This window comes from Gavia stellata, chromosome Z, assembly GCF_030936135.1.
Source record: "Gavia stellata isolate bGavSte3 chromosome Z, bGavSte3.hap2, whole genome shotgun sequence".
NCBI classification, from domain to species: domain Eukaryota; kingdom Metazoa; phylum Chordata; class Aves; order Gaviiformes; family Gaviidae; genus Gavia; species Gavia stellata.
Window position 1 is genome coordinate 39,186,522 of NC_082637.1, and position 26,224 is coordinate 39,212,745.

The following is a 26,224-nucleotide window of genomic DNA, read 5'->3' on the forward strand; positions in this document are numbered from 1 at the left end:
ACCAGAAAGAGATGAGGAGGTCTTCTGTCATGAACTTCATGCCTTTTTCCTGCAGTTTAAGTTTGGATGAATATTAAAAAATTCTTCCCCTATTCCAGCAGTTTAGCCAGCTGTAAGAATCAATGCAAAGGGAGAGCATCACATCCTGATTTTGTTTTTTAAACATAAAACATTAAACATGGCTTAATATGAATATCTGTGGTAGGTTTGACCTTGGCTGGCTGCCACATGCCCATTCAGCCGCTCCTCTCACTCGCCTCCTCAAGAGGACAGGGAGAAAATAGGATGAGGGGGGTCAACATCAAGACAGGGAGATCATTTACCATTTACTGTCGCAAAACCAGATTCAACTTGGGGAAGAGTAATTTATTGCTAATTAAAAGTAGAGTAGGATGGTAAGAAACAAAGACAAAACTAAAAACACCTTCCCCCCACCCCTCCCTTCTTCCTAGGCTCAACTTCACTCTTTCATTCCTCTTCCCTCCCCAGGTGGTACAAGGTGGGTAGGGAATGGGTGTATCAGTCAGTTCATAAACCTTCATCTCTGCTGCTTGTTCCTCTTCTTATGAGGAGCGGCTGAGAGAACTGGGGTTGTTCAGTCTGGAGAAGAGGAGGCTGAAGGGAGACCTTATGGCTCTCTACAATTACCTGAAAGGAGGTTGTGTTGAGGTGGATGTTGGTCTCTTCTCTCAAGTCACAAGTGATAGGACAAGAGGAAATGGCTTCAATTGTGCCACGGGAGGTTCAGGCTGGATATCCGGAAAAATTTCTTTACTGAGAGAGTGGTGAAGCATTGGAACAGGCTGCCCAAGGAAGTGGTGGAGTCACCATCCCTGGAGGTGTTCAAGGAACATGTGGACATGGCACTTCGGGACATGGTTTCATGGGCATGGTGGTGTTGGGTTGATGGTTGGCCTTGATGATCTTATAGGATTTTTCCAGCCTTAAGGATTCTGTGATTCACCCTGTTCCCCTGCTCCAGCTTAGGGTCCCTCCCATGGGATACAGTCCTCTGTGAACTGCTCCAACATGGTTTCTTCTCACAGGCTGCAGCTCTTCAAGAACTGCTCTAGCATGGGCCCGTGCCATGGGGTACAGTCCATCTGGAAAAGGCTGCTCGAGTGTGGGTCCCTCACGGGCCACAGTTGCTGCCAGGAACTTGCTCCTGCATGGGTTCTTTTGTGGGCTGCAGCTTCCTTCAGGGCACATCCACCTGCTGCAGTGTGGGGTCCTCCACAGACTGCAGTGTAGTTACCTTGTCTAGCATGGTCCTCCATGGGCTGCAGAGGGACAACCTGTTCCACCAGGGTCTTCTACGTGGGCCGGAGGAGAATCTGCTACAGTGCATGGAGCACCTCCTCCTCTCCTTCCCAACATACCTTGGTGTCTGCAGAGCTGTTCCTCTCACATTTTTCTTATTCTTCTCTTTCACAGCTGCTGCATAGCGTTTTTTACTTTTTCTTAAATATGTTTTCACAGAGGTGCCATCAACTTTGCTATTTGGCTTAGCAGTATCCCATGGTGGCTCTGTTTCAGAGCTGGCTGGAACCAGCTGTGTCTGGCATGGGGGAAGCCCCTGGCGGCTTCTCATAGAGGCCATCCCTGCAGCTTTCCTACTGCCAAAGCCTTGCCATGTAGACCCAATGCAGTATCATATGCCACGTTTCCTCCTACAGGGTGTCTTAACTCCAGGCAGTTTGATGATAAACACATTGGATTGAATTTCCAAGGGGAAAAATGTCCATGTTTCACCTTTAGTGTGTTATATAGCGGTTTGATGTGAAGTGTTCTTATTCTGGCTCTCTTCTTCAAAGCTGTCATCCTCTTCAACTGATCTATATGTTTCCTCACATTATCCACCCTTGAATTAGTTTGGGTCAGCCAGAAGTCCAAAGTGGAAGTACTTCTGTTTCTGTAAGTTCCAGGTTCCTACCTCTGTTTTCGGTGGTTTAAAAAAAAAAATAAAATCCAGGGTTGACCCTATACTATTGCATGCATGACCTTGCTGCCTATGGTTTGCAAATACTCCAGTGGTCACAATAGTCTGCAGGCATTGTCTGCCACATACATTAAATAAATAAAAATGATAGTAGGTGACTTTTTGTAACAACTGAGTTCTTCAAGACCAGCTTCACTCTTTCCTTGTATACTCTCTCAGGCTGCATGGTTTAGAAAGTCATACAGGCAAAAGCCTCTTCATATTGTGATAGTGTTCATTTTTCCTTGAAATATTATCTTCCCTCCAACTATTATCTTTCCTCCCTTGCCCCAGTTTTCAGTCAAGGTCAAAAAAAATAGCCTCACTTTTCTCCCCAACCTGCTTGAATTCAAATGTAGGTGATAATCAATGTGGATGAAACATGAGAAGAGCCCTTGCGAGCCTCCAGGCAGTATTTATTCATGTTTGCCTCTGCAGTCCACTGGGTTGCTGTCCATGTTCTTCATTCCTAACCTCTGAAGAGACTAGTTCTAGTTGCATTCTCACAGATAGTCCTACAGAAGTGTGGGGAGCAACACACTTGAGTAAAATGGCTAGAATTTTGCACATGGCTTTTGATAGTCGTTCACTTCCAGTTAAAGAACAACATATATTTGGCATGACTACATCACACTTCTTTTGCATATCTTTCTGCTGTTCAGCATGGAAGAAAATCACTATGGGGAAAGAGCTTCTTAATGTCAGTCAGACACATGATTTTAAGTTTTTACTTCTGACCCTTAAATATCCCCTTGAATATATAGTAGATGAGTACCTGATCACTTGCCTTTGTGGTTTAGCTGCATTTTCTGGAATCTTGTTTGGAAAAGTGAGGGTTGGGCCAGAATGTGAGGGATCCTTTGTGAATGTCTGGGGCTAATCAGCATACGAATCTCATAGGTTGCAAAGTTTCCAGCTTCTGCTCCTTGAGAGATTCCAGTTCTAGCCAATTTAGCATTTATATATATGAGGCACATGCATGTTGGCCTAGTATAAAATAATTTTATAGATTAAAAGGTATTGTCATTACAGAATAACTGTTGCTAATGAGGCAACAATTAACACCAAAATAAGGGCTGTTAGTGTGATTGTGAGTGGAGGCACTCTTCAGTTTTTTTCCAGAGTTCTCTAATATATGTTAGAAAAAATACATTCATTTTTAAAACTCCTTTGCAGTCAAAGCTTTGAAAAGTAACTAGTTCTTTTGAGCTGCTCCATTTTTGAGGTGCATTGAAGAGATCTATCTTTTCTGAAAATCCTACACAGCCAGATAATGTATATGCAAACAGGAGTTTTGCATTCAAAATCTTTGTCTAATTTCTTTTTCACCTATGGTATGCAGCAGACCACTGGGATTATATTTCTTATTTCCAAACAAAGTATCAACTTAGCTTTGCTTCTTTTTGATGTTGCCTGTCCCTAGGTGTGCCTTCCTTTCGAAGAAAAGGTTCTGGATGATAAAGCACATACCTGAATCAAAACACAAAATGGTGTAAGAATAAGGGAGTAGAGTCCAAAGTGTCTTCAGTTCATTTAGAGGAAACAGTATGAGCCTTCATCTGGCAACCTTGCACAGTTCCTTCCATGAACTGAAGAACAGAAAACTGCATCACAAATCTGAGATCCTTCAAATTTGTGTTGAAGCCAATGAGGGAACAAAGAGTTGGCTGTAATGGAGCCAAATTCAGTTCAAATTTCAAAAGCATTTTGTTGAGGAGAAGGGGTCTATTTACATGCAGGTTTTGCAGTGGGTTTTTTTTTTATCCCTTTGGATAATCAAGCTGTAAAAGTCTGCATTTACATATAACTTCTCATACCAGCTAGGAGGAGTGAGTGAGGAGGGGTTGCACAGAATGAGTATGATCAAATGGGAGTTGATTTAAAAGAAAAAAAGAGGCAAACTTCGGTAAGTAGCTGTAAGGCCAGGATCATTGGAGCAATTTTTATATTTTTGTTTTGTATTTTTATGCTTCACACTCACAGTGTCCCTTCCAAATTCAATTATTTGTATTTGAAAGACATCGGAAATCAAAACAGCTGGTGATGAACTTCCCTGCAGTGGTCTGCAGGAGATGTGGCAGAGAGAGTTAGAGTTTGTGAAAGGACCTATACTGATTTGATGGGGTTTTGTTGCCATAATCATCCCAGTTGTGTTGAGACCCAGCTTTCTGGAAGATGAGGTACTTACCTATAAACAGCACTAGCAGGTACATTTTCAGAACATAGGGGAAGTAGATTGAGAAGGCGAATGGAAATGGTAGCTTGATGGAGTATGTGCCAAAGGATTCAAAATAAGGCAGTGATACACAAATTGTAAATGCTGTAAAATAACATGGTAAATCTTTAGTCAAAAGGAGATTGAAGATCATCAAAAAGCTTCATGTAAAAGTCAGTTACCTTTAAGGCACAGATAACTATATTATATGCTAAATTTACCGTATTGTTCATATGCATATGCCCATGTTGTTTTTTCCTTGAGTTCAGTTTTGTAAGTCTGAGGTGCTAATTGCTCTTAATACTAGAATTAGCAAGTATTTCCTATTCAGTAACAAGTTCTGTCACTCCTGTAGTTGCACTGCTTTCAATATGATCTTAGTGGGCACATTTCCTGGTGGAAGTATGATAAGCTACTAAGTATGCCCTGAGCCAGTAAGGTCAGCCTCAGTTGGGGAAAAGGCAGCTTTGGCACTTGCTGTCTAATGTGGTCAGTCATTTTCCCATACTGTTAAAAAGCAAAGCAAAACCAAAAAAAACCCCAGACACACAAACTCCAGAGGACCCCTGTTAAGGAAAGAAGTACAGAAAAGAGAAAGATAGGTGACATACAGGTTAATAGGAGAGTACATAAACATTTGTGACTACTTTGGCAACACAAAAAGAAATACCTTAAACAAAAATGACAATTGAACTGGTCAAATTTTATTGAAGATGATTAAGGAAGCAGGTCATTGGTACCTTTACCATCTGCTTACCTTTAGCCAGAACTGAAAGGGGATAGAGTGGGATGCACAGTGAGAAGTTGAGCCACGTTAGTGGTAGGTAGTATATTCCCGTCCTTGCTAACATGTTGTAAGTGTACCTGCAGCAAGAGGAAGAGCAGATGAGCTCAGAGGGAATGATCATGTCTTTATTTTAAAGATACATTATTGGAAAATCCAAGGGATTTGCAGAAAAGCTTGGAGCTGCCTATCTGAGAAAACTTCAAAGCAATACTACAACAAGTTTTGTTCAGGCTCTAACTGATGTCTGAAAGTGGGTAGTTCATTGTTTTAGAAGGGTTGTCTGTGGTGCTACCCTAGAGCAGGCAGACAGCAATACAGCCCTCCAGCCCGAAGGCTTTATCAGAAACCAACATGATTTCATATTGGTCCATCAGAAAATAGATTTCAGATAGGGATGTTATAACTGAGAGGGGCAGGCAAAATATGACTGTTACTTTGGGCTGAGAAAATGCTGATTTATGACTGCTGAACTAGCTAAACTGCTCCTGGAGGAGGCTAAACAGCAAGGTAGTTGCAGGTACTTGATCTTTTTCAGTCTGGTTGCTCCTCCTCTGGACCTCAGAAGGAGTAGTAGGTGCAAAAAAAGCAGTTGCGCTCCAATGTATTGCAGCGTTCTGTTCTTACTGTGGCTGTTACTGTTGCTCACTGGGAGATCAGAATGCCTAGGACTTCAGTCTCCAAAGGTGAACTAATCCTAGCTAGTTTGATTTACATGTGGTACATGAGCTTTCCAAACACTGGGGAAACAGGTCTGATCACATTTTTGGTCGGCTGAAAGGCTTTTTGCCCTGTGGTCTTTCCAGAGATATGAAGATAAGGATTTTTAAGCCACTGTTAGCCAGGACTGTTTCTGACAGGTGGAACCAGCATTAAACAAACTTTCTGTATTCCCTTCTCATTAATTCATTTGACTAATTTTGCATCATTCCTGGACTGTGGAAAAGTTTGATAGGCTGTAAGTATAGTCTATAAGTATACCATCTTCTGTCAAGTTTGCCCTCTGCAACCTCAGGATTGTCTCAGTTTTTTATTATTGCTTTTAAGGCATAACCTCAACCCAATACAAAAAGGAAACAACTACTCACTCTCTGTACACCTTCTTGGGCTGTTTATGGTATAAGCAGGAAAGATCAGATGCAGAAAATCTTGCAGAATTTGCTCTCAGTATATCATTAGCCATAATGCACAGGATATTTATGTACCTGAAGAACTATGTGGAAGAACTAGCAATACTTCAAGACTAGTTGGCTAAGGGATGGGATAGACACCTGTACACTTTCAGACATGACCACTTCTTTGAGATGCTAGGACATGGCACAGATGCTGTAAAATAAATCAGTTAAGAATTCTAAATCTGTATCTGTATGAGTTGTATTATGTGTTATTATTTGAATTGGTCATTTGCTGCTGTAGACCACAGCATCTTGCCTATTAAATGGCCACTGTTATTGCTTTGATGCTGGACTGTGGTTTTTAGCAATGATATAAAATAATGATGCAATGATAGGACTATTATGCACTGACAGGACTTTACAGCTAATACTGTTTACACTTTTGGCCTCTCTCCAGCTGCACAGAACCCTTTCATTTGAGATTAGGTTCTACTATTTTAGCTTTAAAAACTTCAAAAAGAAATGGGATAGAGCAATAATCAAAATTTTTACAAGTAGTAGTTTATTCAAATACTCTGAAGCTGACTTAAAATCTTTCTTACCAATCCTACCTGACACTTTCCTTTTTCAGATCTCTTCTATAACATACATTTCCTTTGCTGACTATATCTATATTCCCCGGTCAGTCCACAAAGCAATGCATTTAAAATAGAAGAAAGCTATTTTAGCAGAAAGAAAAAAGATAAAGAAAAAAAATTTTGCTCCCATACAGAGGTTGCCATGAGGGCTGCGTCTTATTAAAATGCTTCTTAAGTCCATATGTCTTCCCTGATTTAAGTCTATAAACTGAGGTCCATAGAGGCTTAAGGTACATTTGAAAAATGTTACTGACTTCAGATATTGATGCAAAAGTCAGTAATGTGGAATTTTCACCATTATACTTTTACTACAGGGAGGTACTGGTAACCATCCACCATACAAAATTTTTGAGATAAAAATCCTGAATTGTATTCCTGTCCATTTGCCTCATGCGCATTGTCCCTGTGGTGTGAAATATGCCCTACTATACCCAAATTCTCAGTCTCTGCAGCAGGAGCCCTTGGCTTTCCATCTTAGTAAGAAGTTCTGCTGGTGCTGCGTTACTGTGCTGTCAATCTTGGATCCAAGTGAGATATTAAAAAGAAATATAAAGCAATAGGATTGTAAATCAGTTTCAGAAATTGCTGTTCCCCAGGGGGTAGTTGTGCTTTCCTTCTAGATTTTATTTTAAAAGGTCGAATCCTTTGAACTACTTACATTAATGTAGTGATGTACTTCTGTAAGTCACTCTGCCTCTCAACTGTGTGGATTTTTGTAAAAATCAGTAAGTAGCTTATAAGGTCCGAGCTTTTATTTAAAATGGATAATATGCTTTTCTACCAATTCCAAAATAAGTAAATGAGCCTGCAGCACAGTGGGAGTAGGTTTCTGCTTGCAAGAATGACCCATTTTCCCTCGTGGTTTCACTGTTCACTCCTTACCTGACCACATCTAATAAATTCCAAAGGAAAAATAAAACACACACGATGTATTTTCCTTGAACTTCTTCCTGACTGTTGATCACGACAAATAAAACAATTATTCTCTCAGTGATCTGAAAAGAAAAAGGAATTGTGAATTCAGGTAGCACTTTCTATAGCTCTCATTTCTGTGCCATTTAGGCGAAACAGGAGGCTGCAAGTGAATCCAGTTTGCATTACACGAACGCTCCAGTGAACGTTTTGCTTCTTGGCCTGCTTTTGTTCAAGGCCCCATTGGCCTCCAGCTCGGGGAACTGGATACTGTTGGCTTGCAGCATCATAGATCTGCTATGGTAAGGGTGGAGGTTTGCTTGCCGACAGGCATGACTTGAGTTTGTAGCCCAGGAAACCTGTGGATGAGCCGGCTGAGGTTGTGGCAGCAAGGACTTCTCCCACTGCGCCCTGATGCCTGGAGTGGCGGTGAGGGTAAGCTTCCTTGCTTGTAGGCTACATGGGAGGCCGTGGGATACAGAGGGCCCTTGGGTGGGTAGTATGCCAAACACTGCTAACCTCACAGTCCCAGCTCTGCTTTCCATAGCTTGGAGATCTCTGTCCCAAGGGACCTGTCTCATGTAAGATTTGCAGAAAGGAGGAGGAAAAGTAGAATTCCTTATTTTTCTTTCCTTCTTATTCCTGGCTGGGAGAAGTGGGTTTAAGCTTGTCATTAATGTGAATTATTGCCATAGTATTTGTCATAACATTTTTCTAGTGGTTGAACCTTATCTGACCCACAAGGTATGCCTTTACAAATAAAAAGAGATGAAAGTGGATTAAACAGGCAGTGTCTCCAGCTTAAAAAAAACTTTGGCAATATTAAAGTTCAAGAAATTAAAACCGAGGTGTGTCTTTCTGCAGCTTTTTTGAACAAGTTTCCTATCAGTATCCATGCCTGGCCCTATGAAATAAATATATCTGTAGTATTTAGTACTGCCAACAGTTGCTTGTGAAACTCTCCCAAAACGGTACCGGTTCACTCTGATCAACACTTTCAAATAGAGAGTAAAAGGAGAAAACATGCATCTATTCGATTGGTATGAATCAGTTTAGCTTCTCTGGGGTTTTTTATACCCACTGCCCTTTCTTCCATAAGATACCTTAGGTTTAATGATTTTATGGGTTAAGATGTCAAGTGAGTGAAGAGTCATGAAACAAAAATGGATTAACAAGGTGGGTTTTATAAGTGTAGTCATTCTTCTTCACTGGTTTCCTCCTTCCCCTTACTCCTACCTTAAATGAAGTAAGAAATTGGCCTCTCAGTAAGTTTGTGCAGTAGTTTGCTACCTAATGTTTACTGGTTCCTGCGTGGAACATTTTGGCTACAGATTTTTTTGCAAACCACGTCTGTCAGAGAAAGCAGCCATCACTTCACTATTCAGCAAAATTACGTGAGAGCAATTTTTCATACAGAAAGAGAGCATGTCCATCCCCTAGGGATCTGGTTCCTCATCTTGAAAAACACTGAGGGGCTGCAACAGATAAAAATGGTTTTGCTGCCTCTCACTTCGCCCTGTCATCTTGTGCTGCTGATCCTATTGGTCCCGAACTGAGGAATTCATTTATAAGAAGGTCAGATGCTGATAAACGTCTGTGTAGATGGGCCAGGAAACAGAGAGTGAGAGGTAATAAGTCCTGTGTTTGTACGCTGATGCTGAGGAACCTGGCAAGAAAACAAGGGAACTGGAAGTATTGGTGCAGGATCTGAAACCAGATCCAACAAAGATAGGAGAAGCATGGTGGGACAACCATCACAAGAGGGAAATCAAAACAAAGGTAAAAGCAATGTGAGCACTGAATGGGGTTGTGTGCTGGAGAGAATAAATAAAATAGAACCTGAGTTAAAATAATTTTCCTGAAGGGTGGTAAAGGAGTGCAGCATTGGTGATGTGTGCATTTTGTTACTGGTCCTAAAATCGGACGGACATGTGGAGAGAGAGTTCTGCAATATTGTTGATACTAGAGATATTTCAGGGAATTGTCTGACCTAGAGTTCAAAGCTTTATCATGATAATGAAAACGTGGACAGGGCTTTAGATGTGAGAGCTGGCAGATTTTCCAAATGGTCACTTGGTCTTCAAGAGGTGGCTGGGTGGAAGAGTGTTAGAAAACAGCATTGGGTCAAGTAATCAAGAGCTGATTCCATTTCAGTGAGATAAAAGGATAAGCAGTAGACAGGTAGCTACCCACCCCAATTTCAAAAAGATGAGCACTGGCCAATGAGTCAAAGTGACTATAGAGACCCACAATTCAACCTCATAGTCTTGGAGTGGAAAAGGCAATGGATTTCCTTTTCTCCCCAGGGCAGAAGCAGATGCACAAGAGGCAGTATCACCTAGCTGGGGCTCAGCCAACTTCCTCTGTCAGAGGATTCCTGTTTGGGAAGGGGAGCAGTGGAGGCACTCAGTCTCACTGGTTGCAGATGATGGAAGTCAGCAATCAGACCGTGTGAAGTAGGTTAAGCACCTGCAAGAGCAGGGAACTGGACCTGACACAAAGCAGGTCCCCTGTAGGTCTTTTGTTCCTGCTAGACTGCAGACTCAGTCAGCAAACAATGGGATGCAGCCATCAGAGGCTGAAACTGAAAACCACCTCTGGCCGTGCTCTGGAGCATATCTGCTGTGCAGGACATGGGCCTGGCTGCTCAGGGCAATTGTGATGTCCTCATCAGGATAGACAGTGGCATCCTACCTCTTCTCTGTGTAAATCAGGACGTTGCCTGCCTGCTTGCCTTTATGCCCTTTCAAGACACTGCTCTTTTCTTTCATAGCACTCATACCTTTAGGTAACCCACACAAATAGAAGATAGATGCAGGGGTTAGTCAGAGGCTGGGGACCTTTTCAGCAAGTGACAACGCAGGGTGCTACTTGAAGAGGAGATTCCAGTAAATGTCTGTAGATATTGTGCCCCTATACACACATCTGTATACATATATACATGGAGTCATGTACATGTATAAATATAGACACAAACATGTATACATACATGTACATGTATACACACATACATATATACACATATATAAAAAAAACATGTGCTCCTGCTCAGCCAAAGCTCATTTCTTTTATGGATCATCTGTCCTTGCATGAGTGAAAATACGGTATTCACCATTGTGACTTTCCTGCTTAAAAAAAACCCAAACAGGCAAAACTAGAAGTCCTGTGTTTTCATATTCATAAAAAGGAAGTATGTGCTGACACCTCAGAAAGCATAAATGCAATCGTTTCATTTTTCATTCCTTCTTGTTCTTTGTGTTAAAATCAAACTGGAATTTCCTTCCTCTCCCAGCACTGGTCTTTCACAGGATACAAGTTCTGTAGAATGGCAAAAATTTCCGTAAGGCAGCCTGGACATTTGAAGCAAGTAAGTGAAACAGAGCAAATTAGACTAGCTGAAGTTAGGGCAGGAGTAGGCAGCACATTCCCTTCCATTTAATAACTGTGACTGTGCGGTATCATACTTGGTACCTGAAACCCTTACATGGGTCTTCAACTTAATGCATGTTTTTAAAAAAAAAAAGTAAGAAAAGTGCTACTAAATATTTAGAATAAGCTAATCAATGTTTTTATCACAAAGCCATTGTGCATTGCTTTTGGTCCTGTTTGCACAAAATGAAGAACTGCTCTTTTGTGCACAAAAAGTCTTTTCTTAGATTTTTCCTACTCTCTCCCATCAGCCTCTGCTCCCTGGCCATACTACAAAATTTCATTATCCTCTGTTTTGGCAACTGCAACGACATGTGACGCATTCTCTTGTCCTCCTCTCAATCATTCAAGCTGCAAATGCCCTGAGAGACATCCCTTTGCATGAACTTTGTGACCCTCCTTTGTCTTCCCTTCCTCCAGAGCACCCATCACACAGGACTCATCTTTCTTCCATGCTGTGACTAGGCCTTGGCCTACCTAACACTTCTCAGGTGCCTGGTGGCCTGAGACTTTGTCCCTTAATGAGGCCAACCTGAATGGGTTTTTCCCAGAAACCACCTCTGAGTCTGCTTTTCCACTGTCTGTAATGTGTATCTCAAAGTGTTCCTTGTAAATGCTACTAAACCACAATAAATGGGATATTAGGCAGAAATCCTTTATTCAAACTCTGCTTAAATCTTGTCTCTGCTATAATGCCTACAAAACAACTAACCACCACAGCTGTGCTTTCACAGTTTGTTTTATTCAAGGTGGCATTACCTCCACGCATGTGCTTCCCATTGCCATAGCCACCTGTTCGCTCATCCTAGAGACCTCCTGAGATGAACTTCACTGTGGATATGTATGGGTGTGCATGGCCTGAGGGATGCATCTGGGGATATATTTTAAGCTTAGAGTCAGAACAGGTGCTGGGAATGCACAACATGGCAGCCGCTATCAAATTCTTGCAGCTTTACCAGTGCCCTGACGATGCGCAGTAGTCCAGTAGGCTACAGTAAGGTAAGCACCTCTAATTGTCCTTCCCCAGTTCATTGTGGAAAATAGGTTTTGGGTTTTTTTTTCTAAGAGGCAGGGAGGAAATGTGGTGAGGCACATGAGAGTGCTGTTGGCACACAGTTTAACCTGCACTCTCTCAGCAAAAGCAGGGCAACCCAAGTGAAAGCAGAGTTTACACCAAAGAGCTTGTACACCTTGCTTGGACACCATGAGACTACTGGTAACATCTAGGCAAAAGAGTTGTGTTTGTGGTGAGAGAACACTTAGGAAAGAACCAAGTAAGGAGCCAAGCTATCTTTGTTGTGAGGCAAATGTTTGGAGTCACAGTGCTGTATCGTTTCCTGACCCACCTTCTCCATGCTGCCCTGGAGAGCACTGCAGTAATTGCACTGCCCAAAAAAGGTCACCATTTTCTTGCTCAAAATATCCCTTTCATATCTGCTGTCTTTTGTGGCTACACAGAGCAAGCAGCATTTGTGCAGGCTTCCCTGATCTCTGCTTCTGTAGGGCTGGGTAGGAAAGGAACAGACTATGTCAGGCCTGGGGAATGTGTAAACTCTGCCAGGACAAGCCTTGCCTTAATGACTATTAGCATCTCTCCAAGAGATGACGTGAGATTTGTTAAAGGACACATTAGATAGGATACTTTTTTTTTCCGAGGTTAGTGTAAAAGCATGTAGATTTAGGCAGGGAAAAACAGTTAATTGCATTTTGATGAATTTGCTACCATACTTAGTGAGCAGCATGAAGAACAGAGATCTGTATTAGTCAATCAGTTTCTAACGGAGATTTAAAAAGAGGAACATCTTCACCCGTTCAATATGTCATTTGACAAAAATGGGCTATCCAGAAAGCTAAAAACATAACTAACTACTCTTAGTCTTCTGCCTTCTGACTGCTGAAAGCAATACTAGTTTCACCATTATTCAAATACTAAGGATTGGAAAGGTTTGAACGTAAACTCAAGTCAACATTTGTACTTTTTCCAATGCATTAAGAAAAATACCAAAACCTGAGATTAACTCCCAACAGAAAACAAGAATGTGGTGAAGAAAATGTCAGAGAATCATCTTCTTTTTTGCTACAGCATGTGAACTTTGGGCTGGTTTTCTGCCTACAGCTGAACACATGCCCTGTAAACCCTTTAACAGCATCAGAACCTCTGGATGTTGCCACAATTTGCCCATCTCTCAGTTTGAGAGGGCAGAGGCCCTTACAGCAAGAATGTGACAATTGTCCTTTCTTTCCCCTCCCAGAATGAATTCTTCTTCAGTCCCTTAATTTCTCTTTCTTAATCAATTCTTTTCCTCCCACCCTCTGTGGCCACCAGCAAACCCTATTTAAGGAGGCTTGATGTGCTGATGGTTTTCTCACTGCCATCCCTTTGCTACCCCACAAAATCTTGTCTTGTGCTTGTCTACAAAATAAATATGCACTTGTCAGTGAGGAAATGGCATGGAAAAGAATTAGCTACTGTAACTTAGGCTCTGAAATGTTGTCTTCTGGCTGTAAACAAGTTGGCTGGGGAGGTAGTAGCCTCAGCCACCTATGGTGCCCTAGAAGTGGGGCCTGCCCCATTTCTGTAGGTGGTCATTCCTCTAGACATCTTCCAGGTCCCTGCTGTTGTGGGCAGGGCATGAGGCACTCGCTATTCAGTTTCACTCAAAAAAGCTGAGAGAGCAGCTCTTTCCCAACCCAGTTCTGAGGGCTCAATTCCTACAGTTAGCAAACCATTAGCAGACCAAGCTCCCTGAGGGAGGATGCAGGTGGACCATTCAGGGTAGTTCAGCCTGGGCTTGTCCCCAGGGGCAGCCATGGCTGAAGTGTGTATGTCGTTGGAAGGAGGGTCTTGAGAAATACTTACCTGCAAAAACCTGGGGAAGAAACAGCTTTTATCAATGCCAATGAGGATGTGTAGGATCTCCAGTATAGATAACAACTGGCAAAGGCGCATTACAAGTCCTATGGAGTAAAATGTGTCAGCCAACGAATCTACAAAGTGAAGAGGAAAATTAGAGGGTGGTTATATAGTAAAAGTCTGGACCAGCTATGGGATTTGCTCTTGCCCTATCACTACTGGAGATGACAAGAAATAAAGTCCACCCAGTACCAAACTTTTGGGTGGCAGAAGAAAAGCTTTGGGGAGGGGAGGAGGCAGTCCACTCTGTGTGTGTGGCTCTGACGCAGAGGCAGGAGGCTGAGAAAAGAATGGGATCCCTTATACTTGATGCACTGGCAAACACTGTGCAGGATGTGTTGATTTAAGAGATATTGCTTTAGGATATTTCTAAATATGAGAAAATGGTGAGGAAATGTATGAGGAATATCTAAACATGAGAAGGTGTTGAGTTCCTGCCTGTATCTGTACACTTGGCACATCCTAAAACAAGAAGACCACGAAGCAGGTATTTTATGTGCCTACGACTGTCCACCATTATAAATAATTCTAAATTTCCAGTCACTAGTTTTCTGGTTTTGTGCCTTAATCCCAGGCAACGGAAAGAGAAATATGTTGTAGTGTTCTTGGAGATAGAGAGTCATGTGCAATAACCACAAAGATATCCCCTCCTAGTGGCTTCAATAAGATTAATATTCACTATAATGACTGGACCTAGCCACATTTAGGTCTATGTCTAAGTCAAATGTTACTAGCATGCTACTGAATATTAAAGCTCATTAGCAAAAAAGAGCTTCATTCCTGATGTGATACAGGCAGAACATAGGTACCAGTAATTTGTTCATCCTTAATGGAAGAAACAATATTTTTCTAATTGAAATTACAGCCCCTGGTATTGGACGTACACCCATTCAGAATCCTAACTTTATCTCTTATTTGATGTTTCTGTATGTCACTGCCTCTTACAACGTTTAAGGAAAATATGAAAGGAATCCTACCTTTTCCAAATGACATGAACCTGATGATCATATTTGTAAATATCCAGGAATGTCCACAGAATTGCATTAAGTCATACATAAAGAGGTAGGTGTTCATGGTAAAGCTGTGGAGGTGAAAATTATAAAGCAAACTGTATGACTTACTACAACATTCAAGCTTTTTGACCTGTAGAAATTGCACCCTCTTTGGACATGTTAGGAAATCAAAGACAGCTGAAATGTAAACGGACCAATGAAAACTAACTGGCTGTCAGCAGTGACAGAACAGTATTTTCCCTATGGATCAAAGGCTCCCTTTGTTTTTATACTTAGGATATGCCCAGAAAAGTATCCTGAGTTTCCACCAGTGATTAGTGTGCTCTGTGGCCATGCAGTGAAATTTGTGCCTCCAGAGGAAAAAGTGACTAAACAAAGGCACTCCACTGAGTGCTGGTTCAAGCCTGAGCCCCTTGGCTTGTCTCTGCCTTGACAGTCTGACCAGACTCGAGGCACTGCTGAGGGTGCACCCACTGAAGCCCTACTATGGGCCTTGGACTCCTGCAGACACCAGCCTCGGGATTTCTGCAGCTGGGTGAGGTTTATCCTGTTCTTCCCAGAAGACATGCCTCTAGCATGTATCTCTGAAGATACTTAATTTCCCTTTCACATAAATGTATTTTCTTCTGACTTAATCTGGAGAGAGAGGCTTGCGTGTCCTCCAGCTAAGGAGGAGGAAAAGGACTGTCTACCTTTTTGGGAAATCAATTTTGTACTAGAATTCATCTCCTGTGTTTGACCAATTAATTTCCTGCCCCAATAAGTAGTAAGATCTCTTTAAGTTGCCCCTTGATCCAGTATATTCATGTGGTATGTCTCTGCCATCAAACTTTATTTCGTTTGTAGCTGTACGTTAACAAACACAGTGAATTTCTGTGTTTAGAAATATCTAAATATGATAAATGCATATCCTTCATTCCCAGCATTGGACCAAGACCATAAGTAACAATACACATTTCTGTAAATTGATCTAGATAAACCGATCTTCTAAATTTTTAAACTAATTATATCTTAGGGAGGTCATAGAAAATGCCTTTCTTCTTCTCTTCCTGTTATGCAGGATGGCTGCTATTCATATTGTAACTTTTATAAGCACAGAAAGATTTGCTGGCATAATTTACCTCCTAGGAGACATCGGTGCCCTTTGATACTATGAAAATAAGACATATGAGGACCCAGACAAAGGAATGTATTCCATAAACACTCGTTTTGGGAAAAGTATGACACAACTGAATTGGACTAAAGTCCTGTGAGCTCTATAAATATTGACCCAAAATCCCATCTGCTTTATTGCTGAATGACACTTTGTTCTCTCTTGTAGTAAAAAAAAAAGATGGGACACTGTACATTACAAAAATGCAAAAAATTAAGAACATTGTTTTGATTTAAGAAACACCCTTATTACTGGATAGGTAGGAATTACTGTAATGGTATGAAAGTTACAGGAACAGTTATAAAAATCTTGAGGTTTTCCAGTCAGCACCTCCAGTCTCTTTGGTCTGGTATTGCCATGTGGGCTTTGCACGGGATGCAAGCTGAACATACAGTTTTTCTCTTCTTGTGAATTTTAGTACTAGCGTTTTGGCAATATGGCAGCTGTTGCATGTTAGAACTCACCATCTTTAAAATGTACTGGTGACTACTAAAATGCATACACACTGTTGGCATTTATGGAAGGCCCCATATTTCCAATAAAGTGTTGAGATGTGCTGGCGGTCAGCATGCCGGTGTTACCTGGAGGACCAATCCCAGCCCCAGAGCTGCAAGCAGCGCAGCTCCCTCACTTTGTGATGCTCTCCGCTGTGTGAAGGAACAGCCCTGATCTCAAAATGAGGTTTCATCCTGCTGTGTTAATCCCTGCACAAAAGGTACCTAACAGAAGCCTTTGACTGAAGTGAAGAAATCTGCAGAGAATAAAGGGTGATTCCAGTGTAATCAAAGGAACCTGAAATGTAACTGTTCTCTTAAGATCTTTCTCATCCAAAGGCTGATCTCTTTACCTAGAGAACCAGAAGCAGAGTGAGGAGAACCTATTTCACTGTCCTAACAGTTTTGTGTCACAACACAAAATTCAGCCATCTGCTTCTGTTTGAAGAGGTGGGCTTTAATTAGATTTCCTGCTCCCCTCGGTTCACAGCAGGCATCATTCCACGTTTACCTCACAGAGCCTGCTTCTGCAGCACCCTTGCAGACAAAACACTGACTAGCAATCCACTAGGTAGCTGTGCAGTTCCTGACCCTGTCCCAGACTTGTTGGCTGATCTTACAAACCTCACTTAGCCTCGCTGGTGCCTGATTTGTAAAATGGACTTGCTGCTGTATTTATTCCTTGTACTGTGATGTGATTTAACACTTTCAAGTTGCTTTAATTTGAAGGCATTGGGGGAGCACTGCACATTTCAGTAGTCTGCCTGCATTGATGATGGGAGAAAGAAACTGGCATGGGCCTTGCAGTAGAGAAACCCAGAAGGCTGGACTTGCTATCTGTTGTTTTAGTTGTCAGTTCCATGTTACTTACTGTGGCTGATTTTATACCAAATACATTGAAATGCTAGGGATGCATTTATCGTATTTAGGATCAACCTTGCTTAGTGGAAAACTTTATCTGCTTTCTCTCGAGGCTCAAAACCTAGGAAACTAGATGAAACATAAGACCACTCAGAACTAGCACACACAGCAGCATGGTACCAAACATCCTCTTTTCCCTTTTATTCACCAGCAGAGATTTGACCAGTGATACAGTTTTAGCTTGCAAAGCCTGACGTATTTCCACAGGTGGAAAAATCACGGAAGTATAATTGTTGCATTTTATTGTTTTTAGCATGAAGGTCTGCAGTGTGTCCCTGTGGTAGCTGCCCTCTGAGGTAAGTATGGAGGTAGGTGCCCTCAGTGTCTGAAGGGTGGTCAGGACCATGTCGCCCTTGAGCTAAGGTGACAGCACAGCAGTGGCACCCAGCTCGGCGCAGCCCTTGGCCCGACTGGGTGTCCTTTGCAAGCTGCCAGGATAAAGGCCACGCACAGGTCCCTCCCGGCGGGGTCCCACCCACGCCTGCATGAACTGAGCACTTCCTTGCCTTCAGAGCTATTGCACTCTTCTGCCTTCCTGTGCACCATACTGGCTGGCCGCACAGGAGGAAGCAACCCTCGTGCTGAAACCAGAGAGGGATGTTCCTTTTCTTTTTTTTTTTTTTTCAGGAAAGGTCTGCTAGAAAAGCCCCTCCGCTGACACGGTTTCCTTTTAAGTCATATTGGTCTGAACTTCTACCCTTTCCCCCTCCCACCGCTGTGACAAGCTGCAAGCGCTATAGCTCAGGAAGAAGAAAGCTGCTGAGAACCAGTACGAAAGATGTACTTTTCTCTCACAGACACATCCCGCCCCACTTTTTTTTCCCCTTCTTCTTCGCATTTGAGCAGTCTAAGTCACCTGCGCTCAAGAGTTATTACCTGTTGCAGAGGTCGGATTGCGGCTGCTGCTCCTGCTTTCTCCTTTTTTCTCTCTACAGCTGCAACAGCTGTTTGTTAGGAGATCACCCCTCCTCTTTCCTCTTCCCCCACCCCACGACGTCACTGTATGTAGCACTAAGCAGGAACAACGCTGCACTTCCCGAGAAAGGAGTTTCTAACCCCAAACATTTCTACTCCATTTGCCCTGTTCCTTACCCAGCCTAGCTTAGCCTAACCTAACCTAACCTAATGTAACCTAACCTAGCCTAACCTAACCTGAATTGGTTTCTTGCTGTTGTACCAGTAAGCTAGTCTGTAAATCCCACTAACTTTGTCTTTTAACCCAGAGCAGTATTTTGAAGGATTACTGGAGAGAAGAAACAAAAAATTAAAAATTTGTTTTTCTCTTCTGTTTAAATCATCAGCACAACAACAATGCAAACAACACTATCAAATTATAAGGAAGGTTGAGAGCATAGCATAAAAGCAGCACTTTAAATTACTTCAGATAGAGGAAAGAATTTTCCACTTCTTACCTAGGAATGTCTATTTATTCATGCCCCTGTGAAATATGGGCGCTACTGGCAGAGGAAACGCATGTGTGCAACCTAGTTTACTTCTGCCCTTAAGTGTCTGGGATATCTCAGCATAAACCAGAAGAAATGTCATAACATGTTTATAAACTCCCTTCTGCCAATAATGTAAGATTTTCCACTGGCACTCATGTTGAAAGCACATGCCATCCTATAGTGAGATTTTAAATTTGACTGAAGAAGTCACCAAGGACATAATGAGCATAGGATGTTATATATAAGTACAAAAAGTCAGGGGAATAAAAAGTGCCTTACTGGGTCTCGTCCCTACTGAGATTGGTGTTGAGCTCCTGGCAAGACTGTCTCCACTCCCTGTGGTGTCCTGGAGAGGTTAAAAATGCCTCCCTGGCAAGTGGGTGATTTCGTGGGAAACACAGTGGGACACCATGTTTTTCCTGGTCACGTACCCCATCTGTGGCCTTAGCAGAAGGGTCATGCAGTTAACGTCTGCCTTTCCTGCTGGTGTGGCAGCTCACTTTTATTGCTGAAGAATCATCATCTTTTTCTAGGCTAAAGAATGTATTTCTTTCTCAGGAGGAAATAATAGATCAGCGTTAAACAATTAAGTAAACAGCTAATGAAAGGCTCAGCCCCCACACCGTGTGCCTCTGGGAGGACAACTGGTGTGACTAATACCGCCAGGAGTTGAGCTCACAACTGTAACAAGATCCAGCAGCAGGAAGAACAACTCTCTTCAAACATCAAGCAAATACGTAAAAGCAACAAAAGCTCACCTAGCTTTGTGATGTGCAAAATCCCTCTTGTGGGCAGCTGCCAAGTTAAAGCTCCCACAGATGACAAGGGCACGTGCAAGAGTTTGCGAGCTGGATACCAGTTCCCTTCTGCAGTGCTGGCCACCCCCATGGCACAGCCTGGCAGGAGGCAGGTGAGCAGCTGGGGTGGTCTAGGCAGCCTGCAGCCCCCTACGCAGTGGGGCTCTGCCCCATGCTGGGGGTCCTGCAACCAGCCAGTGCTACCCTGCCCCAGGCAGGGCTTTAGAGCAAAACAACTGGCGCTGAGGTGGTGGTGGCCACCACTGGAGCATTTTGAGGGCTTTCCTTTCATAGAATCATAGAATCATTAAGGTTGGAGAAGTCCTTTAAGATCATAAAGTCCAACCATTAACCTAAGACTGCCAAGTCCACCAGTAAACCATGTCCCTAAGCCCCTCATCTACACGTCTGTTAAAAACCTCCAGGGATGGTGGTTCAACCACCTTCCTGGGCAGCCCGTTCCAATGCCTGACAACCCTTTCGCTTTGACAGCAGCTTGGCCCTTTGAACTGGATGCTGATTGCTTGCTGGAAAAAAATCTCGTGGTGTGATGGCCTGTGAAAGGAGTGATGTTGTCCCCTGAAAGAAATGATGTTGGTGCACTCCAAGCCTGCCCTGTGATGAGCAACAAGGCATAGCAAGGGTCAATGACTAGAAAATTTGCTTCAAAGGTGTACTTTTGACCTGAACTATAATGCTATTATAAATACACCCATTTGAGTGGCAATGCATTGCAGCAGTGGAGCCATGGTACAGGGCTCATAAATCCACTATTACATGGATATTCAAATTCTTCTTTTGAAGATGTAGAATACAATTCAGCCAGTGGGTTTTAGTAGATCTGGCCAATCAGACCTGACGGTTGCCCTCAGGATCTGCTTTTCACAAGAAAAATCCTTCTCTGAAATACAAGTTTTTTTCAGTGTACAACTTGCAGTTGAAAATGCATGTAAGGTCTCTTTAGCTGTGCGATTTGCAGTGGTGTTTTTGTAGTGTGATGGCCTAAGGGTATGAGAAAGAAAGATCAGTAACGAGATAACAGCTTTTATTAGACTAGACAGAAGTGGGAATGCTTCTAGGCACACAAGGTTTGGAGAAAGGCTTTTATACTTAAAACTTTTAACAATTTTGTAAGCTGCAAAGACATTCAGATGAAAGCAAATATTAAATGACATTATTGGAACACATTAGCTAGAAATGGGAAGACTAGAATAAGTCCTGGAAAAAATCTAGCTTTTTTTTTTTTTTAAATAAATTTTCTTCTCCACTCCAGGTACTTCTCTTGCAGACAAACTTCTGTCTAGAAAGTACTTAACAAGCATCAAAAAATTGCTGGTATATAACTGCTGGCATCTCTGAAAACAAGCTTCATGACTGTTCAGCACATGTTAAGCCTCAGTCTCCTGGATTTCTCAAAATCTAAACAGATAGTAACTGCGTTTGGTTTCCTTCCATCATGGGATGGAAAAAACATGTCCTATCTGGGCACGGTGCTTGTGTCAGGAACCATTGCAAGGGGGAGCTTTATGTGTAAAGTTAACAGCAGCCTTGAAATGTTTCATGCGATATGGAAAGAATCTTACTCTCTTCAAATAGGAAACATCACTGGGATAAAACAACTGCTCCCTTTATGCATAGCTTTTGTTTCCAAATCCTTGCTATAAAAGCAATATGCAGATGTGTTTTAAGAAAAGAAACCATGTGTCTTAAAATTAATTTTCAGTGTTCCTAACTGTTAACTTTATGTCTCCTTTTCTCCATGATTAGATATTTTGGCTACTTGAATTCAAGCCTATGTTTTGCCCAGTGGATTACACTACTTTAAGCACTGGCAAATCACAGCTCTTAAACATGTGCTTAATTGGAAGCACACACTCCAGTACTATTGATCTCAGTTGAAGTAAGAGTAGATCCTGGGCTGTCTGGGGGCCATGGGGCTGATGTGGTGCAGTACTGGACACTCTTATTTCTCACTAGCAGGCAGAGTATTTGCACAGTGCTGGTTGGTATTTATGTTGTGTGACCAAGACTGCCAGTGAGAAAAGGAAGGCTGTGCGGGGGCAGCAGAGGAGGCAAAATCAGCACTGCCAGCAAGTAATGGGAAGGTGTGTCAGTGTTTTTGTCTATACTCTCAAACTGGACAAAAGAGGAAGCAGCAGCTGTGCTAGCTTTATGCCTCTTACCCCCTGGAGACTTTGTAAATTCAGCAGAGACCCTGGCTTGCAAACAGGTCCTGCCTCACCGGAGCTGACTTGCTGGCGTCATCTAACAGAATAAGTCACACCGAACAGTTCCTGGCTGCTTTAGGATGAGGAAAGGTCTACCAGGTGAGCAAGCATTGCGCCACAAGTGTCCATGAAACCAATGCAGAGCTGGCAGGATTTTTAGCTTTACAATTTAATCACGTGAAAAATGGATTAAGTTTGGAAATGCTTTTGGAGGAAAAAGAAAATCCCAGCCAGTCTGTTTGGCTTTGGCCACCTATGAGTGATCTTTTACATTTACCATCTTTCAGGACAGTTCAGCTCCAACGCAGGCAGGGCTATTTCAGAAAAAGCAGACTGGTGGCATTTCCTTGCCACTGCCCTGCAGCTGGAGCAGAACAAGAAGAAGGATGAGGGAAGCCAGACAAAACCCTCCTGGCAGCTCCTGTCCAGACCTCCCAAAATGTCAATTGGAGGAGATGTGACAGCCTTACCCTCCTTACTTGTCACTTTCTGGGGGTCTTTGAGGGAGCAGGTCACCTGGCCTCTAGACTGACCTTTGTACTTGCAACCAGCCCTACAACTCTGTAGGAATATGTTGATTTTTGGGATTCATTATTTTCAAGCATTGATCTCCCAGACTACAAGATATTACCCCAATCCCCAGGCAGAGGTAACCAACAGAAAACTACTGACTACAGTCTCAGCGTAGGATAAAAATGCAAACCATTGTGCTTCTGTAATACACCTTAATCCTGATTTTCACAAAACTATTTCCACATGGAAGCAACTTATTTTTATGATGCAAAGGATAAATTCTTTTTAGCCTGATTATTATAACCTCATTCTACTGTTCTTAAAGAATCGGAATCTGCATATTCAGGGACAATATAATCTATTTTTTTAGGGTAACAATTTTTCACAATTTAATTTTCTTACAGGGAGTGTTGTAAATAGCATTACTAATTTAACATTTTTTAAAACATTTCCTTTAATAGAGGGCCTTCCTTCTCATTCTCAACCAGCCTCTTTTCAGCAAAGTGGGAATTTTACTGGGTTTGCTAAGGAGGCAGTGAAAGGGTTAACTAAATATCAAAGACATACCCAGCACAGTCATGCTTCTACAGTCTCTGTCCCTCCCAGTTCACTGCACTCAGTTTTATTGATGAATGAGACCCACGGGCCCATCAAATATGCCACTACAATAATAAGGAGGAATTACTCCTTGATGGGCCCTGAGATTTCCCTTTTTTTAAATGTTAGACATTACCAAGTCACTCATAACGGAAGTTGTGACAATAGCTTCTGACATTTTCTACGAGTTTAATGGTTTGCACAAATAGTGACTGTTACCCTGCTATGGGGAACTGGGAAGGAAAGGGAGATGGGCCCTATTTTTCTTTAAAAAGAAAAAGAAAAAAAGAAGAAAGAGAGAAAATGAAGGGTTTAGTATCTTGAAATACTTCTAGTGACCAGTAATCACATTCAGCACAAATCCTTTTTATATACATGTGAGCAGCTGTGACAGGATTTAACGCTTGTCCCAAGGACAACAGTGTGAGTTCTACTACAAGCAGCAGGAGCTTATTTTTAACTATTAAAAAATTATAATCACAAGAAAAGATCTGTTACAGCCAATGTGAGCTTTTCCCAAAAAGTGGAGACCAGAACTGAGTCCACTTCGAAACCAAAAAGACTTAGAGAGAAAGTATATTAATTGCTTAAAGAGAGAGCAACATATTTGTTTTTAAACATATTTGAAGTCAAACAGGCTTTTTTTGTTGTTGTTGTAGAAGAAAAGCTTCCTGTTTTATATAAATATGTCAAGATATTTCCTTTCTGGGAAAATGAACTGTAACAACAGTATTCCAGCTAAGTCCAGAGGAAGTTGTGTAGGTTCTGGCCTACCAAGATAAGAAACTTGAGAATACAGCCGACAGTAAGAGTTAACAGTGGGTGGACACGGTGGTAACTGGTGTGCAGGGAGCAGATACGCTGTTTGAAATCTCAGTATTTAATCTCCTTAATGTGGATTTTGACTTTGCAAATGCATTACCGTGTTTTAACTGTTACTTTGTAGAGGGGAGTGTTAATTGTGTTTACTTCCACACTTTCAAAACCAGATTATATTATTTGCTTAGAAGATTGAATTCTTCATTGCTGACAGTAACATGGTTTTAGGATCCTAATTACAAGCATTTGGGCTCAAGAAGGTTGGTCTTAGAAAATGAATCAAATTTGCAGCCTCTTGTGGAGAGAACTGAGGCAGGACATGAATTTCTCTGTGCTCATCTACTCATCACTTATCATTGCTTCATCCTCAGCCCCCCTGATATTAAAAACAGAGGGTTGCCATTTCATGTGAGCTGGAGTTTTAAATTTTAATGTTGTACAGAGAGAAAAGGAATTCATCCAGGACACAACCAATGAAGAACCTAAATTGCGTTTGGAAGCAAGGTGGGCTTCGCGGTGCGTTGCTGCAGTGGGGAAGCCCCACGGCAGCACTGCAGCTGCCGTCCAGTTTGCAGCATGGGCTGTGGCACTGGCGTGTCTGCAGGCTGAGAAGAAGGATTGTCCTTGCTTCTCCTGTTGAGTTTTCTCCTCTAGGAACCCTCAGCACTGAAAAAGCCCTTGCACCATACCAGGATTTCCTGATGTCAGTAAGTGTGGGAAACACTGATATAAGTGACTCATCCTTGCCTATGTGAGGATTAGTAGGAAGTTTTTTGGATATTAAAAAGCACAGACATCTTATTGGAAAGTAGCAAATGCAATCTTACTTGTCTTGTTCACCTTTTTTTGCTTTGTATTAAATTTCTAAAGCAGGGTAAATGCATTCTGCCAGTCAAAACTGAGGACTGACACTTTCTTTTAAGATTTATCCTGTACCTTTGTCACCCTTATTTCTTGGTCTCCCCTCTGGTCGCTCCCTGGAAGAACCCAGCATTTCTCCACAACTGGGAGGGGGAAAACAGTTTATTGCTACATCTGACAAGGGGCAGTCTGGGTTGGAAGGGGTGAGGACTGGAAGGATGCAGCAGTCCATGGGCACTGTCTCCCCATGAACAGTTCCTGATCCCCACTCCAACCCACACCCCTCAATCCAGTCTGGAATAAGCATTCTTCAGTTCTGCTGTAGCTATTCTGAAGTTTCATGTGGAATACAAGTTGTTTGACCCCAATCCCATAAATACAGTCCAGAAAACAGATTCGGCATAGATGAGACCCTAGCATTTTTAGTGCAGTTTCCCAAAAAATGCAGCACAGGACATGTGAACAAGGTGCTGTGAGCCTAGCCATGAGAACAGCCACAACTGTGACTGGGACCTGTGCTGCGCAGCACTGGTGCATGAGTATTATGAGAAAATTTATGAAACTTTTTGCCCTACAAACAGTCCCATCTTGGAAGGATTTTGTTTCATTTATGTTAAATTTTCAACTGGGATTTGAGATACCACATTCACTATTTTATTCATTTCCATTTGAAAATAATGTATATTAAAAACTATATTTTGCTACATTTGTTTAACTTCTAGAAAAATACTAACTGGAAGAAATACCAGAGGGTTTCAGTTAGTGAGGGGCATAATATACAGCTGACGTGGTAACACAAGGATGATGAAATACTCCAAAATTTTACAATGGTAAGGAGAAGAGAGAGGATTGTCTGACTCTTCAGCTTTCTTCCTTTACCTTAAAGACTCTTTACCTTTCTTTAAAAAGTAAGAATAAACCAAAGATATATTGATTTGCTATTTTCTTTTTCCTTTTTATTTGTTCAGCAACTATGTCTGTTTCAGGGTCCCCATCTTTAAATGGGTCTTCTAGACATTTTCTCAGTACAAGTAATTTCTATTACCTCACAGTTGGCCAAAAAGTAATTGAAATCAAACACTGGTTTATGAGCTCCTGTCCATAATTTCTGAGAACTTCTTCTTTCTTTCAATAATATTTTTTTCTTTCAATTCCCTTCTGTGAATCCAGTAGCAGTTTATTGATAAGCAGCATGCTCATAAAGAGCTGAAACACTGTCATGCCAAAATACATGTACATTCACCTACAATTTTCACACTTGTCTATAATCTCACTTTGCCCTCTAGTGCCCATTCTGTTTTTTTTTCCTGCACTGTAAAGTACCCTGTTGACTGAAATATGTCAAAACATATTTTTATTTGATGATGAGATTTTAAAGGATAATTAAAAAGAAAGCTT

At 41.9% G+C, this 26,224-nt stretch overlaps 1 protein-coding gene across 2 annotated transcripts; it reads right to left on the reverse strand.

The window, feature by feature from the left end:
* Positions 1-298: 298 nt before the first annotated feature.
* HACD4 (3-hydroxyacyl-CoA dehydratase 4) lies at positions 299-18,498 on the reverse strand. Of its 2 annotated transcripts, XM_009809468.2 has the most exons (7): positions 18,443-18,498; positions 14,963-15,066; positions 13,932-14,059; positions 7,613-7,725; positions 4,951-5,057; positions 4,167-4,298; positions 299-3,448 (listed from the first exon to the last, which is right to left on the reverse strand). In XM_009809468.2, exons 2-7 carry the CDS (start codon positions 15,057-15,059, stop codon positions 3,366-3,368), a joined length of 660 nt encoding a protein of 219 aa, XP_009807770.1. In that variant the 5' UTR covers positions 15,060-15,066; positions 18,443-18,498; the 3' UTR covers positions 299-3,365. The 2 variants fall into 2 exon arrangements, with proteins under 2 accessions (XP_009807770.1, XP_059689630.1); XM_059833647.1 differs by lacking the exon at positions 299-3,448 and having other exon boundaries at positions 3,720-4,298.
* Positions 18,499-26,224: the final 7,726 nt, after the last annotated feature.

Bases quoted from the DNA above. Each gene is read 5' to 3' on its own strand.
- HACD4 (XM_059833647.1), bottom strand. From the start codon at position 15,059: ATGAACACCTACCTCTTTATGTATGACTTAATGCAATTCTGTGGACAT. The intron at 7,726-13,931 runs GTAAGTATTTCT...TTTTCTTTTCAG, and splicing joins TCTTCCCCAGGTTTTTGCAG to ATCACTGAGAGAATAATTGT. The intron at 4,299-4,950 runs GTAAGCAGATGG...GTTATTTTACAG, and splicing joins CCTTTCAGTTCTGGCTAAAG to CATTTACAATTTGTGTATCA.